Source organism: Hemibagrus wyckioides, linkage group LG17 (genome assembly GCF_019097595.1).
Source record: "Hemibagrus wyckioides isolate EC202008001 linkage group LG17, SWU_Hwy_1.0, whole genome shotgun sequence".
Taxonomy (NCBI): domain Eukaryota; kingdom Metazoa; phylum Chordata; class Actinopteri; order Siluriformes; family Bagridae; genus Hemibagrus; species Hemibagrus wyckioides.
The window spans coordinates 11,246,694-11,263,621 of record NC_080726.1 but is presented as its reverse complement, the minus strand read 5'-3'; the positions used below and the strand labels follow the sequence as shown (position 1 = coordinate 11,263,621).

At 38.7% G+C, this 16,928-nt stretch overlaps 3 protein-coding genes across 4 annotated transcripts; 1 reads left to right on the top strand and 2 right to left on the bottom strand.

Moving 5' to 3' along the window:
- Nucleotides 1–64: 64 nt before the first annotated feature.
- Nucleotides 65–8,666, bottom strand: rab30 (RAB30, member RAS oncogene family). Of its 2 annotated transcripts, none has more exons than XM_058414512.1 (5): nt 8,492–8,666; nt 6,959–7,057; nt 6,537–6,620; nt 5,578–5,761; nt 65–4,499 (listed from the first exon to the last, which is right to left on the bottom strand). In XM_058414512.1, exons 2-5 carry the CDS (start codon nt 7,043–7,045, stop codon nt 4,249–4,251), a joined length of 606 nt encoding a protein of 201 aa, XP_058270495.1. In that variant the 5' UTR covers nt 7,046–7,057; nt 8,492–8,666; the 3' UTR covers nt 65–4,248. The 2 variants fall into 2 exon arrangements, with proteins under 2 accessions (XP_058270495.1, XP_058270496.1); XM_058414513.1 differs by lacking the exon at nt 8,492–8,666 and adding an exon at nt 8,333–8,475.
- Nucleotides 8,667–9,829: 1,163 nt separating this feature from the next.
- ndufc2 (NADH:ubiquinone oxidoreductase subunit C2) lies at nt 9,830–14,030 on the top strand. The gene is made up of 3 exons (XM_058413002.1): nt 9,830–10,077; nt 13,603–13,746; nt 13,848–14,030. The coding sequence occupies exons 1-3, from the start codon at nt 9,939–9,941 to the stop codon at nt 13,895–13,897; spliced, it is 333 nt and encodes a 110-aa protein (XP_058268985.1). The 5' UTR covers nt 9,830–9,938; the 3' UTR covers nt 13,898–14,030.
- A 941-nt stretch (nt 14,031–14,971) lies between these two features.
- thrsp (thyroid hormone responsive) lies at nt 14,972–15,635 on the bottom strand. The gene has a single exon (XM_058413926.1). The coding sequence runs from the start codon at nt 15,544–15,546 to the stop codon at nt 15,130–15,132; it is 417 nt and encodes a 138-aa protein (XP_058269909.1). The 5' UTR covers nt 15,547–15,635; the 3' UTR covers nt 14,972–15,129.
- Nucleotides 15,636–16,928: the final 1,293 nt, after the last annotated feature.

Genomic DNA, 16,928 nt, shown 5'->3' with positions numbered 1-16,928 from the left:
ATATAAAATATAGAGACAAAATACAAAAAAAATAAATAAATCTAAAAAAATATAAAAACAAATGTAATGTCACAACTTTATATTTAATCAGGGAAAGTTTTTATATTTACCTGCAGTGTGAGAAGTAACAAAAAGATGTGTTACCAAAATTGTACAAAGCTAAATATCTTAAACATAAATTTAACTCAACTGAAGAAGATTCGGGTCTTTTTCTATAATTAATAAATGACAACAGGTTTTCTATCTTTCTTACTTATTAATCACTAAACATGAACGACTCAACATTGTGACGATCCTCTCGAAGAATACTACCATTATGTATATTTTAAGCAATGAAATATCCCATAAAAAGATGATCATTAGAATAAGAAAACTGTAAAATACTAATAATACTAATAATGGAGCTTAGTGCTTAAACAGAGTCCCAGTCATACACAATGCAAAATATTACAACATGGCACTTTTCTGTCAAATAAAGCTGGACAAAAAGTATAATGTACATGACACAACGAAAAAGAACAAAAAAAAAAAAAAAAACTTAAAAAATAGTGTATATACAAAATTAGAAAAGGTTAGCATTTTAAAAGTGTCTTAATAGAAAATATAGCAAGAAGAGGTAAACAGCTAAAAGGGAATGGATATAGGCTAAACTAATATAAACACAAAACTAAGAGCTAAGATGCTGACATGGAAATAAACATGATCATTAGATCACATATAAAAAGATCCTTTAAGCGGATCACATGTCATTTGTGGATTTGGGAGATAGTGTGGACTTAATAAACAAAATGTATCAATCAGTAACACAGGACAAAAGTATAAAGGCTTTCTTTAAGGAAGGAAGGAAGGAAGGAAGGAGTGTGTGTGTGTGTGTGAGAGAGAGAGAGAGAGAGAGAGAGAGAGAAAAAGAAACTCCTAAGCATTTCACTAAAATGGATCAAATTGAAGGCAGTAAAATGAACATGTTTTTAGCAGCCAGGTAAAACACTGAAATTCTGTAAAATATAAGATTCACAGTTATAATAAAGATGATAACAAAAAACATCAAGACGTCAGGACGACAACAACATGGAGGTACACTTCTTAACGGCTTCAAACTCAAGTAAAGATGCACAAACACTTAAAAAAAAAAAAAAAGAAAAGAAAAGAAAAGAAAAAAGAAAACACTGGGAACAAGTCACACTGTATAACACAGATCACATATTATTGTGGACATAAAAATCTCCTTAATCCTGCAGTATCATGTGGTGAAATATCAAGACTGATTGTGCAGACACTTCTAATACATGTGCTGAAAATAACTAAATGTAACACACGCTCCCATGTCAAAAGCTTCAAAACATTACTGAGTAGGTTACAGCACCAAAGCTTCACTGAATAAACAAAAAGTTTCCCATTCGAGTATATAGTAACGTATACATGTGTATAACTGCTGTATGTTTATATGTCGGAAATAAGTACGAGGACATACCGAGGAGGTTCCACAAGACAAAAATGCTAATGTGTTATTAATAAAAGTATTGTAGCGAGAAACTTGTGCATACCATTATAATATAGTACAGTTTTTCTTCTGTTACAGACACCGGCCAAAATGATCTGTATAGTGTCATTGCAGTCCAGCAAATTGGATTTGAAATGAATGAAACAATTACTACGATCTTCACAATATTGCAGTTTAGACCAAGAGGTTTGCTCAATTCTCTAAGCTGATTGGTTAAAAGGTGATCATTATTTTTAACATTACAACTCTGAAAAGAAGCGCATCTACAGAAAAAAAAACCCCAAAAGTACATATTAATGCATTAATGAACTTAATTTTTCTAATAACTATTTGATCTGCTGTGTGTCCACATTTAATGTAGGTGAACAATAGACAAATTTATAATCATTATATTGGTCAGAATGTAAGAGTCAATGTATTTTTTTCTTGCTTTTGCTATCAGGACATGAAATAGGAGATGAGAGCGAGAGATCAGCTGTTTCCAGTCAGGACCAACTTGTTTCTTGGACATTACATAACATTGAAGATTGTGTATTAAACAAAACACTGTGTAATTATGGGCAGATCACTGTGATAGAAGCTGAACAAATGACTTTGTCATTATGGATCTTACAATACTTAGTCTCTCCAAACAAAGTACCACAATAAGTTGGGGAAATTACCATGATGAATAGAACTGTCACTTGGAAATCCTCCAGGCAATGACTGACTGAAGTACAATGAAGAAGAAAAGCAGACAAAGCATCAGCAGAAAATATAAACAACGTCTAGTTGTTTCCTACTAATGCTCTGCTAGGTCTGCATTACAGCCATTTTCACTTCCTGCTTGTGAATAGGATGTTCTGTAAAATAAATATAGTTTAAAGCTGGGTTATTAATTGACATTTCACTTTCTGGGCCTGAAACGGTTCATATTTGCATTAACAGTACATTAGGAACTGGAAGAGGAACAGCATTCTGTAATTTGTTGGGATCTGAGTAGGCAAATGCTGTTAAAACAGCATTTAATGCAGATAAACAGGACGGTTCCACCACTAACAGCCATGACACTACCACCAACACCATGTTTCATACATGATGCCTAGCATTTTTAATCCATCCCACCCACCTTGCTTTCTAACCAGATAGATCTAGACTCTTCTTAACAAACCAGAAATATTATTCTTGTTTATAAACCTAACAATACAGCAGCACGCAGCTTACCAAATACCAACTGAGCTGACTGTTCAGTTATTTTTGCCCCCCTTGGGGAAGTAATGCCAAGGAATAGGAACATGTTATTAACATTATTGTTTCATTTCACATCCAAAGTACTGCAGTATAGGGCTCAACAGTTTAATAAGGTAATTACACCGATCAGGCATAACATTATGACCTCAGGTGAAGTGAACAACACTGATGATCTCCTCATCATGGTACCTGTTAGTGGGCGGGATATATTAGGCAGCAAGTGAACATTTTGTATTCAAAGTGCTAGAAGCAGGAAAAATGGGCAAGCGTAAGGATTTGAGCGAGTTCGACAAGGACCAAATTGTGATGGTTAGACGACTGGATCAGAGCATCTACAAAACTGCAGCTCTTCTGGGGTGTTCCCGGTCTGCAGTGGTCAGTATCTATCAAAAATATCCTCTAAGTCATGTAAGTTGTGAGGTGGAGCCTCCATGGGCTTACATCTTAATGCCAGATATCACAGCACATCTTCAGGGATCTAGTGGAGTCCATGCCTTGACGGGTCAGGGTTGTTTTAGCAGAAAAAAGGGGGACCAACACAATATTAGGCAGGTGGTCATAATCTTATGCCTGATCGGTGTATATATGGACTGCAATGTGTTGGGGGGGGTGTTTAATGATGAGGTATATGTCCTCATTCAGTGTTTACAGTTTTTAAGTGCATTATATTTGTAATATACATTGAATTACAAAAAAAAGAAACCTAAAGCTGAAATGTGCAGAGTTGTGAATGTAAAATGTACAGAGTTAAACAATGTCTTGCTCACACGTGCCTGTAGAAGTTACCTGATGTCTGCTAAAATGTATTGGAGATGCATTTTAAGCTGTGCAGATGTCTTTATAGAATGCACGCAAAGTCAAAACAAGCTGAAAAACGCACAAAGGAGATTATGTTTCTAAGCGAATAATTAGGGAATTCCCTTAGGAAAAACATCGCATAATCTATAATAAACTTCTCTCCCACTATTGTTTAAGACTCTCTAAGACTTTCTAAAATTTTCCGCCACACAATAGTCTTCCTACATTTAAATTCTTATCAGCAACTTTGTAGAAGTGCGTTTTGAACATGAATCCGGGACATAACAATGCTCTACAATGCACTTTTTCATATCTGTTATTACGTGCAATGCACATTTTCTACAATTTAAACAGCAAGATTGCTGCTGGTGAAGATGTGTGTTTTTGCTCATATCATTCATATAGTAGGCAAATTGGCCTATGCATCTTTAAATGTTGTACTGAAATGTAGAAAAATCATTGTCTGGCCTTTAAATATACCAGGTAGCTGGTACCCTGGAGCTTGGGTTCTCCTCAGTGGCAGCAGCACACGTCTCCTCTTGATTTTCTAGTGGTACAGTCAGTAGCTTTTAAAAAGTTTCACTTATGCGTTAAAAAGCATCCAAGACCTCAATAGTGGTGGCAGAGAGGAATCTAATCAGGGGATGTCAACATTAAGCACAGTTTTTGCACTCCATTGGGCAGGAAAGTACCCATTGCCAGATTAGCAGCCAAGATCCCTAGTTAATGTTGCAGCAGCTTAGGTAATTGATGTTCTTGCCTTCCCCAGGCATAGGCGCAGAATCGTTGTTGTCCAACGTGTTTTGCTTGGCTTCGCGGATCAGTACGCAGGCCAAATCCAGGAAGAGTTTTTCCACATTGTCAGATTCTTTGGCGGACGTCTCCAAGTAGAGCATGCTCTGGGCCTCAGCAAATTCCTCCGCTCTCTGTCTGTGGACCTCCCGCTTTTCAGCCAGATCAATCTTATTTCCTGTTCAAGACAAAAGACAAGTCGCTAAAAATCTACAAGGGACAGATCTTCAAGATGACCCTCTGATTATAGCCGATCTGATCATTTGGGCAAATAACATTTTAATTGAAAAAAACATTTAAAAAGCATTAAAATAAAGCAGCATAAAATACATCAGCGGATTTACTGTGGCTGAATATCAAATAGTGTTCTCAAGGACATGAATTTTTATTAGAGCATCAGTGTCAGAACTGAGTTAACTAAGCATAGATATATTTATCTAATACAACAATAAACATCTCTTAAATCCAAAACTTAACATAAACAAAAATATAAATGCTGAGTTTATCTTGGATGGCTGATTAGGAGTAAACCGAATGCCTCACCGCATTTGTCACCAAATTATTAAAGAATGACGTGACAGATACTATCATATGTAGAACCTGATTGCTATGCTAGGCTTGATAATGGTAGTGATTAACAAGATATTTTGCCTACTGTGGTAACTTTTGATAGAGTGGACTACATTTAAATAATCTGTAGCGAACATTAGAATGAAAATCAAAACTCAGATACTGAAATCCCATTCAGGTCTACCTGCGACAAAGCTAGTTTTTTGCTCAATCAATCAACACACTAGCTAGCTTTGCTAATGTTAGTAATTACCAAAACCACACATCATATCACATACTGTTAAACGCTGCTATTATGGTACATGTTAAATTAATTACCAAGAGTGGGAATACAGCAGGGTTAAGATTAGAAATTGATATATGCATGTGAGCTAGTTTGCTAGCAGTTAGCCAGCCAGCTAGTTATTTGGAATGAAGAAGCTAAAGGAGCTAATGGATAATTATACATTGATTGATAAGGGAGGGCACATTAATAAAGGTGTCATAGAGTGCTGTCCTCATGTCTTTTCAGAATTTGAACAATCCACATTTATTCTGTATAATAGATCATCTTATATAATGTATTGTTTATATTGTGGGAAACAATATAACAGTTCTCCAATGCACAGAAATAGTTTTTTTTAATGTAGCATCAAATGAAAAGACACAATAAACAATTTAATCAGTTAAATAGTTTGAATGCTCACCTACTAAGATGGTCACCACTTGATTGTTGGCATACTGCTCGATCTCCCGCAGCCACTCCGGGAGGCAGCGGAACGAGTCCTCACAGGTGATGTCATAGGTGAGGATGAGTGCATTGGCACTACGGTAGTAACTCTGTGTGATGGAGCGAAATCTCTCCTGTCCTGCTGTGTCCCAGATCTGGAGCTGAACAAATCAGAAAATCAGTCATATAGCAGCTGAATCAGGACTTCATCAGCCCTGAAACCAGAATGCATATGGCATCTCTTTCAGCTTCCAATGAAAGATAAGATCATCTTTCATGGGGAAAATTAAAGTATTACAAAAAAACCAAAATAGTAGTGTGGGTTATCAGAAGATTATCTGTGTGAAAATGTGTGGCAAAAACATTATTTTAAAAAATGGGGGTAAAAAATGCTGAAACTGAAACATATATACACCGATCAGGCTTAACATTATGAGCAGTGAGAGGTGAAGTGAATAACACAGATTATCTCCTCATCATGGCACCTGTTAGCGGGTGGGATATATTAGGCAGCAAGTGAACATTTTGTCCTCAAAGTTGATGTGTTAGAAGCAGGAAAAATGGGCAAGCGTAAGGATTTGAGTGAGTTTGACAAGGGCCAAATTGTGATGGCTAGACGACTGGATCAGAGCATCTCCAAAACTGCAGCTCTTGTGGGGTGTTCCCGGTCTGTAGTGGTCAGTATCTATGTAGTGGTCATTATCATAATGTTATGCCTGATCGGTGTACATAATGAATGTAATAATCTGATACCAGATCTAATACCAGTTAAGTGGTTTGCAAATAAAGAAAAACACTACAATGAAGGTTTGTAGAAAATGGCTAAAATGTAAGGTATACCTTACTTATAATACCTTACTTATAACATGTCTCTGAAACTTTAATATATTCATGAATGTAATGTTTAAGGTTGTGTATCAGTGCCTTAAAAAGTACCTTTACTTTCACCCCTTTTATTTCCACAGTTTTAATCATGAAATCAACCCCGATAGTGGCACCTTGACCAGGTGGGAACAGACCCTAGAACCAAAAAGAAGGGGTAGAGTATATAAAAGTACAACATAATAGAGAAAAGTCTATATATTTACATACATAGTATTTCACTTGATATATTGTATACTATACTCTTTAAACAACATTAGAATTCGCAAGACAATGTTCTAAACAGAATCTAGATGTGTTAGGAGTATAAATATCAGCCATGTCATTTGACTAAACCATATAATAGCAAGAAATCAGCATGACTAATACGCAGAATGTTAACTGGACTCACTCACTTTCATCCATTATAAGCCTCGTTAGCATTTATGAGTGGTCAGTTGATTGAGGAAAACACATGCAAATATAATTGGACAGACCTGAGTGAAGCGCCGGACGAGGCAGGTTTTGCCCACTCCTGCATTTCCTATCAGCACTATTTTGAAGAGGTAATCGTAATCCTCCATGGTCACAATTATCTGAGAAATACAGAGTGTCAAGTGTACATTAGAGCCACTCAGTTCAATGTGATATATAATATACCAAAAATCACAGCTTTAACAAAATTGTGCAAGGAAAGCATCATGTGAGCCGAGTCCATCTCCTGTGATTTGTGACTGACTTAAATATTTAATGCAATCACCCTAAAGGTTGCACTTTCCAAGAACAAATTATGCCCAAAGCGCACCATTTTCTTCAGTGGATTCTTCAGTGGACTGCTTTGTATGTGCTACTGTAATAATAAAACACTGTCTTGTGCTAATGCCAGGACTTACATTCACAATCTGCTTATACTGGACATCCTTCCACCGCATTATGTACAGTGTCGAAGTACGAATCCAACGTGTCACCCAGAATAGGGTGTGTTCGTTTTTATTGCGTGTCACCCAGAAGAGGATGTGTTCACGGTTTCTTTCTCATGTTGTTCAGTGGCACCTTTAGGTTGCTCATTATCAGTTTAAACCCGAGACGGCTCGTCATCCCTTTCAGGTCACACCTAGCTTTCTGACCAGAGAACAGCAGTTACAGGCAAGAACATGGGCATTTGGATTTTGGTAAAGCTGCTTAGTGAAATTGATTACTGTTAAAATCATTACACAAACAATATTAAATTGACTTGATCCATTTCCGTCTATTAAGCCATCAGCTACAAAGGGACGGACAAGGCCTTGAACCCCTGCAGGGTTTAATTAAACAGCATTATTTCATTTCCAGAGAAGCCGCCTGTTTCTTCTTTTTAAGACAGAATGATAGCCCCATTTTCTTTTCTTTTTTTCCCCCCACTGTCCTATGTTGCTACGAGCTGAGGCTCCTGTGCATGTGTGTTAATGGTGTCGTTGCCAAGGCATGTAGAAAGATGCTGGGAGGACTGCAATAATGAAACAAGGAATATAAAGAAGAAGGGGCCTAGCATGGTTTGCCAAGCCAACATACACACACACACACACACACACCCCTGTGCAGAAGTGCACTGTAGAAGTAAATCTAGAAGAAGCAGTATTTATGGGAAGAATTTTAAAATCTGAATATGCATATGGATAGAGGAAGAGAATAAATCCATGAAAAAAAATTCATTGGCACGTGAACACCATGGATCAATAGTGTTCTTGCATCAGTGTAGCAACAGTAGACGCACTTCTGATCTCGAGACTGATCAACATGATAAACAAGCCCTGATCTTCATCATACTGCGATTGACTGAAATTGCACACGGAAAGCTGCTATTCCGGAGTGAAGCTGCTCGTGATCCTTACCTTGCAAGCAGAATGATCTCTCTTCAGCTTTGCAGTGAGGAAAAAAAAAAATACACAGCAGGCAAATCCGCGATTCAGCTAGCCAGCTAGCATCTTCATATCAGATGAGCTAGGTGATGATTCGGCTCACAAAAATGCGAAAAATAGATCTCCACTTACCGAATACAGGGGCTTCACCCCGGACAATGTGTTACTGCACGCGCATCCAGTTTGTCCTGAGGGCTCGTGCAAACGGGAGCTCAAATTTGGTCCTTCCCTCAGCCTCGGTATCTGCTCCCTCTGATTGCAGAGTTTCCTTCGTTTTTTACAATGACATCATTGCCTCTACGGTGCAAACCAAAAGCCGACAAAAAAAGAAAAAAGAAAAAAAACGGGGAAAGGGTGCGCGTTGAACTCTGGGAAATGTAGTGCAGCTAGAGGGCTCTCTAAGCTAAGTGTTGTTACATATCGGAGCGTGCAATACCTGTGTGCATTAGCAGCATTCCAGGAAACCATTTTATAACCTTCTGGAAACACTCTAATTCCAATTATAAATTTGATATATTGGCCTGAAGGTCCACTATATTGCAAAAAGTTTTGGGACACCCTTTCAAATCATTCAGGTGTTGTTTTTCAGGGCTTTGGCTTGGCCCCTTAGTTCCAGTGAAAGGAACTCTTAATGCTTCAGCATACCAAGACATTGTGGACAATTTCATGCTCCCAACTTTGTGGGAACAATTTAGCGATGGTCACCTTCCTGTTCCACCATGACCGGGCAGTAGTCCTGACCTTAACCTGATAGAACACCTCTGGGATGAATTAGAGCGGAGACTGTGAGCCAGGCCAAAACTGGGACGTCTGCCTTTACATGCACATGAATTTAATATGGAGTTGGCCCGCCCTTTGCAGCTATAACAGCTTTAACTCTATTGGGAAGGCTTTCCACAGGGTTTAGGAGTGTGTTTATGGCAATTTTTGACCATTCCTCTAGAAGCGCATTTGTGAGGTCAGGCAATAATGTTGAACCAGAAGGCATGGCTCAGAGTCTCCGCTCTAATTCATCCTAAAGGTGTTACAGTAACCAAAAATAACCACTCTGTACAATTGTCATGAGCAGAAAAGAATCTCATAATGCAAAACATGTCAAACTTGAGGTGGATGGGCTACAACAACAGAAGACTCCACTTTCTGGCCCAGAAACCCTTTTATTTCTGAATTAAAATATACATTTTGTACTTGTTTTCAAAAATGTTAAGCTTTAAATTAATCTCTAGTAATAATAATAATAATAATAATAATAATAATATTTATCAAAATTATCAACTTGGATAATAGCTGCTTGTGATCTTCACCCCTGTAAGATTATATGATAAAAACAACAACAACAAAATTGTTATATAGAAGAAGAAGAATTAATCTGAAATGGGTTTCTTATGATTACAAAAGGACCATTAACCAATATAGAACACTGAAAGCCGGAACCTTTACAGAGCACCGTGTTTTCCCGGACGGACCGCATATGTTGCGCCACCGCCTAAACATTGCCCTTGGTTCGCTTTGAGAGGTGATGTACTAAAGGGCTAACGCTGTGCACCACTTTGAGGGACCCGTGCATTAATCCTCGGAAATGGGGCTTCTCCCCGATGAGGCAAAAGTTCTCCCTCCACCGGGAATCGTTAACAGAAACTCGGTATGGCTCGGGCTTACCGGCTGGGTCACAGCGATGATACATAACTCGCTTAAACGAAGGCCTGCCATCAAAGCGGGTGAGTGACGGGCAGGCTAACAAGCTAACGTTAGCTATGCTAATAACCCGTTGGAATAACTAAGCACATTTACACGAATGCCTTTCATATCTATGATAGATCATGATCTGGAATAATTTATATACTCTCAGGCCAGGGACATCTATCTGTGCTTCTTTTACCGTATATAGTTTAGTGCAAATGTTTGCATCCCCCTTGATCGGTGTGACAAATGTTCATTTTCTACTGTTTTTTTATTGACAGCCCAGTATAACAACATTGAGTAATCTAGTCCAGTTATTTCTGTTATCTCCGTCATCTAGCCTAAAATTACTCATAAATAAATCTTTTTGTACTGCCCTCTAGAATTGCTGACATTCTTCATAGAAGTTAAAGCAAAACCTAATCTGCAGAATAATAATAATAATAATAATAATGAAATCAATAAGCGATTTTGAGTTGAAACTACAGGGACATTGTATAATAGATTTGATCTAAAACATGATCAGAATTGCAATGAAAATGTTGTCCTACCTGCACTGGAGTGAATGAACAGTCTTTCCTTTAAGGTCTAACGAGGTTGGAGTTTTTGGTCCACTCTACTGTGCAGAATATTTCCAACTCCTTTATATTCTTAGGTTTGTGCATGTTGACTTGTGTGGCTTCAGACCATGGCATTCAAATCAGGAGACTGCAAAAACAATGATCATGTGTTTCTTTCACCATTTCTGTGCTGAAGTATGCTTGGCACATGATCTTGCTGAAAGTTCTGTCTATGGTCAGGTCTAAAGTTCTGCCTATGGCCAGGTATAAACCTCTGTCTGTGGTCAGATCTCAACCTTTGTCTATGGCCAGATCTAAACCTCTGTCTATGGCCAGGTATAAACCTCTGTCTATGGCCAGGTATAAACCTCTGTCTATGGCCAGGTATAAACCTCTGTCTATGGCCAGGTATAAACCTCTGTCTATGGCCAGGTATAAACCTCTGTCTATGGCCAGGTATAAACCTCTGTCTATGGCCAGGTATAAACCTCTGTCTATGACTGAATCTAAACCTCTGTCTATGGCCAGATCTAAACCTCTGTCTATGGCCAGGTATAAACCTCTGTCTATGACTGAATCTAAACCTCTGTCTATGGCCAGATCTAAACCTCTGTCTATGGCCAGATCTAAACCTCTGTCTATGGCCAGATCTAAACCTCTGTCTGGCCAGATCTAAACCTCTGTCTATGGCCAGATCTAAACCTCTGTCTATGGCCAGATCTAAACCTCTGTCTATGGCCAGATCTAAACCTCTGTCTATGGCCAGGTATAAACCTCTGTCTATGGCCAGGTATAAACCTCTGTCTATGGCCAGGTATAAACCTCTGTCTATGGCCAGGTATAAACCTCTGTCTATGGCCAGGTATAAACCTCTGTCTATGGCCAGGTATAAACCTCTGTCTATGACTGAATCTAAACCTCGGTCTATGGCCAGGTCTAAACCTTTGTCTGTGATCAGATCTAAACCTCTGTCTATGGCCAGATCTAAACCTCTGTCTATGGCCAGATCTAAACCTCTGTCTATGGCCAGGTCTAAACCTCTGTCTATGGCCAGGTCTAAACCTCTGTCTATGGCCAGGTCTAAACCTCTGTCTATGGCCAGGTCTAAACCTCTGTCTATGAATGAATCTAAACCTCGGTCTATGGCCAGGTCTAAACCTCGGTCTATGGCCAGGTCTAAACCTCGGTCTATGGCCAGGTCTAAACCTTTGTCTGTGATCAGATCTAAACCTCTGTCTGTGGCCAGATCTAAACCTCTGTCTGTGGTCAGATCTAAACCTCTGTCTGTGGTCAGATCTAAACCTCTGTCTGTGGTCAGATCTAAACGTTTAGACAGAGACACCCAGGTTTTTGTGCTGAAATGTGATAGAGTGTAGCAGAATTCATGATGCCGTAAAATGTCACAAAAGTCCCTAATCCACTAGCTACAAAAGCATCCTTTTCCTTTTCTATCACCCTTTTTTGTCATGGGTATGAGGAGCAGTTCCTAATATGCAGCCCAGATTGTCATTAACATTCTGATGGTGTTCCTGCCCAAAAAGTCTGACCAGCATTTAATTATTAATATTTCTGGCAAAGTTTAGTTGCTGCATTTTGAGAATGAAATTTTATGAAATGTTATAAAACTGGTGTTAAACTGCGGAGTTCGAAATGTGAAAACCACATATGTCAACAAAATTGTGCTATGTAGTTTAAGGTTAGTATATGAAGGTTTACATGTGGGTATCCTCATTATTTTTAGTGAATTATTTTGATTACACAAGGTCTGTATGGTGTTTTAGTTCGCTACTGAGTACATCTCACCATTGAACTAAAACACTGGCTTTGATTTGATCTGAATTTGTCTGTCGTCATCACACTGAACAGCATTTTGCATAACAGAACCTTATGAGGCTCGGTCAGTTGGTATAAGATTAATGTCAGAAGGGTTTGAGGAAAAAGTGCTAAATGAAATCAGTGTGATTCGTACAGTTAAAGTGTGGATTTGCATTTTGGTGGATGCCAGACACTAGTTGGCGTGAGGATGGTATACAGAATATGTCACTGAATTATTTAAAACACCATTTACTGTCAGCTAACCTTGTCATATTATTATGATTAATAAAATACATTTGACTCTTCCACAGAAAATAAGTGAAAGTAGCAATAGAGGATAAAACCAGATCTGTCCTCCTTATTTTTACTCCAGCTACCATCATGTACCTGAACTCAGACAGCCTGATATGTCAGATTTTGGCACTGGGCTGTGCCAGATTTCTACCACAGCGATGTTTTACATTTACACTATATGGCCAGCAGTTTGTGTGGCCACATCGTTTTGTGCCAAAAGAGCATTGGTAAGTTAAGGGCTGGTGTCAGGAGTGAAGGCCTAGGGTTCAATCAGCAAATCAGTTTATTACTAAGGTGTTCAGTGTGGTTAAGGTCAAGGCTCAGGATAGGACAGTTCAGTTCTCAAACATTGCACAATGGGCATTATCAGGCTTGAACAGGTTTGGGTGGTGTGTTTACTGGTGTACCATACAAAGACATGCCGGACATGCTGTATAATTGTGAGCTTTACACTTACTTAAGGCCACATACTGGTCAGTTGTCCAGATATTTTGGTAATACAGTGTACATAATCAGCTGCTCTATAACCAGTTATCTGCTATAAAGCTCAAATTCAAAAAAATACTGTGAGGTTTTCTTAATCAGGTATCTGACAATGCTCCAAGTTTTGATATTGGAGAATGCATGTTATAGTATTTTTCTATCCTTAATTTGGTTTGACCTGGCCTGTCACTTATTAGAGGAGGGGTAGCTTATTGGTTAGGATGTTGGACTACTGATCAGAAGGTCGTGTGTTAAACTCCCACCACTGCTGGACCCCTAAGCAAGACCCATAACCCTTACTGCTCAGTTGTATAAATGAGATGTATGTTAGTTGCTATAAATGTAATTAATGGGAACATTGAGGTTCTTGTGTCTAAAACACTGGTGTCTGTCTATTGTGTGTTTTTGTAGGTGTTCACCGACAAGCATTGTTCTTAACCATTGGCTGGTTCCTCGGCTACCATTTAACAAAGATCGAAAATTACAAATATGCCAAGCTGGACAGAGAGATGAACGAATACATCCGAGTGCACCCTGCAGAGTTTCCAGAGAAAGGTAATGACAAGAAAATTGCACATATTTAAAGGTGTTCTGGTTTCACAACACATACATAGTGACGAGTACATGCGAGTGACTGTGAAAAAATATTTCTTCAGAAAAGAAGACGTTTGCAGAGATCGTAGAGCCGTTTCACCCTATCCGCTGAGTGGAGTTGCTTTCCACAGATGTGAAGTACATTTCTGGAAGTCTTCTTCTCTCTACCATGTATAAGTGTATGACAATGTTTGTTGAATATTTTGTTTCTAATATTTGATTAAACAGTTTAAAAGGCACAATTATACATTTGTCTCTTTTTTCCCACATTTGCTGTGTAGATAAAGCGCTTGAAGTAATCATAAATTCAGAAAAAGTTTTGATAGAATGAAAATACTGTTTTTAAGGGAAACTTATGAGACAAGTTCTAAATCTGTCTACAGACATTAGAGCACGTCCCAGTGTTTTAACTCCTTTTTTACTTAATGACCTTTAACATTTAGCATGAACTAAACAAAAATTTTAAGCCGGAAATCTTTTTGGAATTCAAGAGGGCAAGAACTGGGTATAAATAAAGATTATCATCATAAATGCTAACTTTCTTGCATGCATATAATTTTTTTTTGTAATTCATGTCATTGTTAGCTGTGCAAAAGTTTTATTTTAATTTAATTGAAGTAGAGTTTTTTTATGCTTTGGCTTTCAGTTAGGGTTTCCTACTTTACCCACAATACCATTACTGGTCCTACAGGGATTTAACTCTCACTTTATCTCTACCTAAAGGCCTCTGCAGCAGTGATGTAGTCTGTCCAGCTCTCTCATCCTCATTTGTTCACTTCACTCAAACAGATCAGCTTCAAGAGCTACAGCTGTCTGAGTCTCTGCTATAACTGTGTAGCTGTCTTGTATACACTTCATTTCACTGCATTCTCAGACTGCACTGCTGCTTTGCTGTATGATGTAATATGATGTAAAACGTTGCTGGAAAATGGTGAGTCGGAAAAGCAAGTTTAAGAAGCTTGGAGCAAAATCTGACTGTTATTCCTCGACTTTCCAGTAGACCTGCTGATGGTTTATTTCATTAGATTTTAGTAGATAATGATGGTGGTTTAAACTGAAAGCTAGGACATGCTGTTAAGGATGCTCATTGCTACTACCACCTTTGCACCATTTTTTTGTTTGACTAAATCGGTCATGTTAAAATTTTTCCTCTGTGCTGTGAACACAATGAAGAAATGACTTGAAGTGAAGACAACAATGATTTTATTGCACTCAACACTACTCTCTAAACAGATGTTCAAGAAAAGATATAGTGAAATTTTCATTTTCCTTTTACAGTGTGGTATGTTCCAGCTTTGATAATGTTGCCAAAAGATGGTTGCCGAACTGTTGCAGTTCAGTGATCTAATTTCCGATGCCCACAATGTCCAGGTATTTATCTGTAAGATGCTGTGATTTCTTCGTGAGTGTAGCCATGACTGAGAACAGGCCTCTCAGGTGAAAGTAGAAGAACGCCTCCGGGTCAGCCTCCAGCAGCGGCTCCAGGCTTTTATACAGAGCTGCGCGAGTCTTTCTTTGACCATCGTCAGAGGGGACCAGTCCGCTCTCCACCGTGTTCCTGATCACCTTCAGCATGTGATAGTACTCGTACAGGTCCTTGCTGTTCTCTGCAGCCTCACAGTCCACGTCGTCTTCAGACTGGACGTCTCGCAGCAGGCTGGGCAGCAGGATGGTCTGTTCCATGTTATTGACTGCAGTGCTGTAGCGCTTCAGCGCAAGCAGCAGGGATTTTTTGTTCAGCCTGGTCTCTTCACACTGCATGGTTGATCGGGAAAATTCAGGCAGCTCCTGTGATGTTGCAAAGGCGGTGTTGAGGCACGAGGGGCCTGAGTGCAGTGATAGTGCATCAGAACTCGGTGTTCATAAATAGTGTGTGTGTGTTAGGGTGAGGGAGGGGCAGCGATGTTGTTGTGTAAAGCTGATTAGATTGGAACATTTGGGGTTGTCCAAGGATGTAGCAACAAGCTTTTTTTATTTGATTTTTTTTTTTTCCCAGGTTTACTTTTTGATTTCGAGGCCATCAGATTGGTTAATGCCATCAAGGACATGAAGGCCTTTTGTAGGCCATTGACCCTAATGTAATGCTCAACATCAGACCATGCTCTTCAGCAAATCATATACAGAATTCAGCCTCAGCTGAAATGTTTACCTTGTCATAGTATAGCACAATATTCACCTGGACTGAGCATGCATTCTATACAAGTTTACAGTGGTCAGTGTTAAATTTAGGTTCAACAACAATTTATGTTACAGAATCAGGTGTCTGACGACAACAACATCAGCTGAAGTAGTTCATTTAAGATAACACATGGACACCCTTAGAGACCAGAAAGGGATACTGTGGCCTTCTATTTACACAATAATAGTTTTTTTGTTTTGTTTTTTCCAAAATTACAAACCATGAAACAGATTAGCCAATGTGTCTGTGAATGTTATAGATTACAGACTGACACATATAGACACAAGAAAGGCACCAAATACCCTCAAGGATATACTAGTGACCTTTAACAATACAAACATGATACTGAAATGTATCTGGGTGTCAGAAGAGTTAATACCATAAATCAGGGGTGTCGAAGCTTATCCGCAAAGGGCCGGTGTAGGTTTTTATTCCAATTAAGCCGGAGTCACGCCTGATTCCACTTGTATAATCAACGGATCCTGACTTTCAGTAGACTCAGGTATGGCTTCTGCTCGGTTGGAATGAAAACCTGCACCCACACCGGCCCTTTGTGGATAAAGTTTAATACCCCTGCTATAAATATTCTTTTATTATGCTGTAAATATTCTTTTATTATTCTTTTAAGTGAGAATTCTAAGGCTCATTAGACTTTCACTTAACATCTACACTAACAGAACTAACAGACTGTTTTCTTTCCTTTTTATGATACCGTTAATTACTTAAATGATTTGCAAGAAAAGTTTTCAGGAAATTTACAGGAAAAAGGTCTGAAATGCATTTGAGTGACATGTTAGATAACAGTGCAGCCTCACAGCTGTGGTGCTTGATCCACTTCTCGGTTTGATCCTGACTTGGATTTGAAGTTCTGCAGTATTAGTTATGTCTGCATGGGTTTCGTCAAAGTTCTCCCGCCTCCCAAAAATGACAGGATAGAAGGATAGACATTAGATCCATTTATGAC

Coding starts and splice junctions, on each gene's coding strand:
- rab30 (XM_058414512.1), bottom strand. CDS start 7,045: ATGGAGGATTACGATTACCTCTTCAAAATAGTGCTGATAGGAAATGCA. Junction 6,621..6,958: donor TCGTCCGGCGCTTCACTCAG/GTCTGTCCAATT, acceptor TTTTGGTTCTAG/GGTCTGTTCCCACCTGGTCA. Junction 5,762..6,536: donor TAAAAGGGGTGAAAGTAAAG/GTACTTTTTAAG, acceptor TGATTTGTTCAG/CTCCAGATCTGGGACACAGC.
- ndufc2 (XM_058413002.1), top strand. CDS start 9,939: ATGGGGCTTCTCCCCGATGAGGCAAAAGTTCTCCCTCCACCGGGAATC. Junction 10,078..13,602: donor AAGGCCTGCCATCAAAGCGG/GTGAGTGACGGG, acceptor GTGTTTTTGTAG/GTGTTCACCGACAAGCATTG. Junction 13,747..13,847: donor TGCAGAGTTTCCAGAGAAAG/GTAATGACAAGA, acceptor ATATTTCTTCAG/AAAAGAAGACGTTTGCAGAG.
- thrsp (XM_058413926.1), bottom strand. CDS start 15,546: ATGCAGTGTGAAGAGACCAGGCTGAACAAAAAATCCCTGCTGCTTGCG.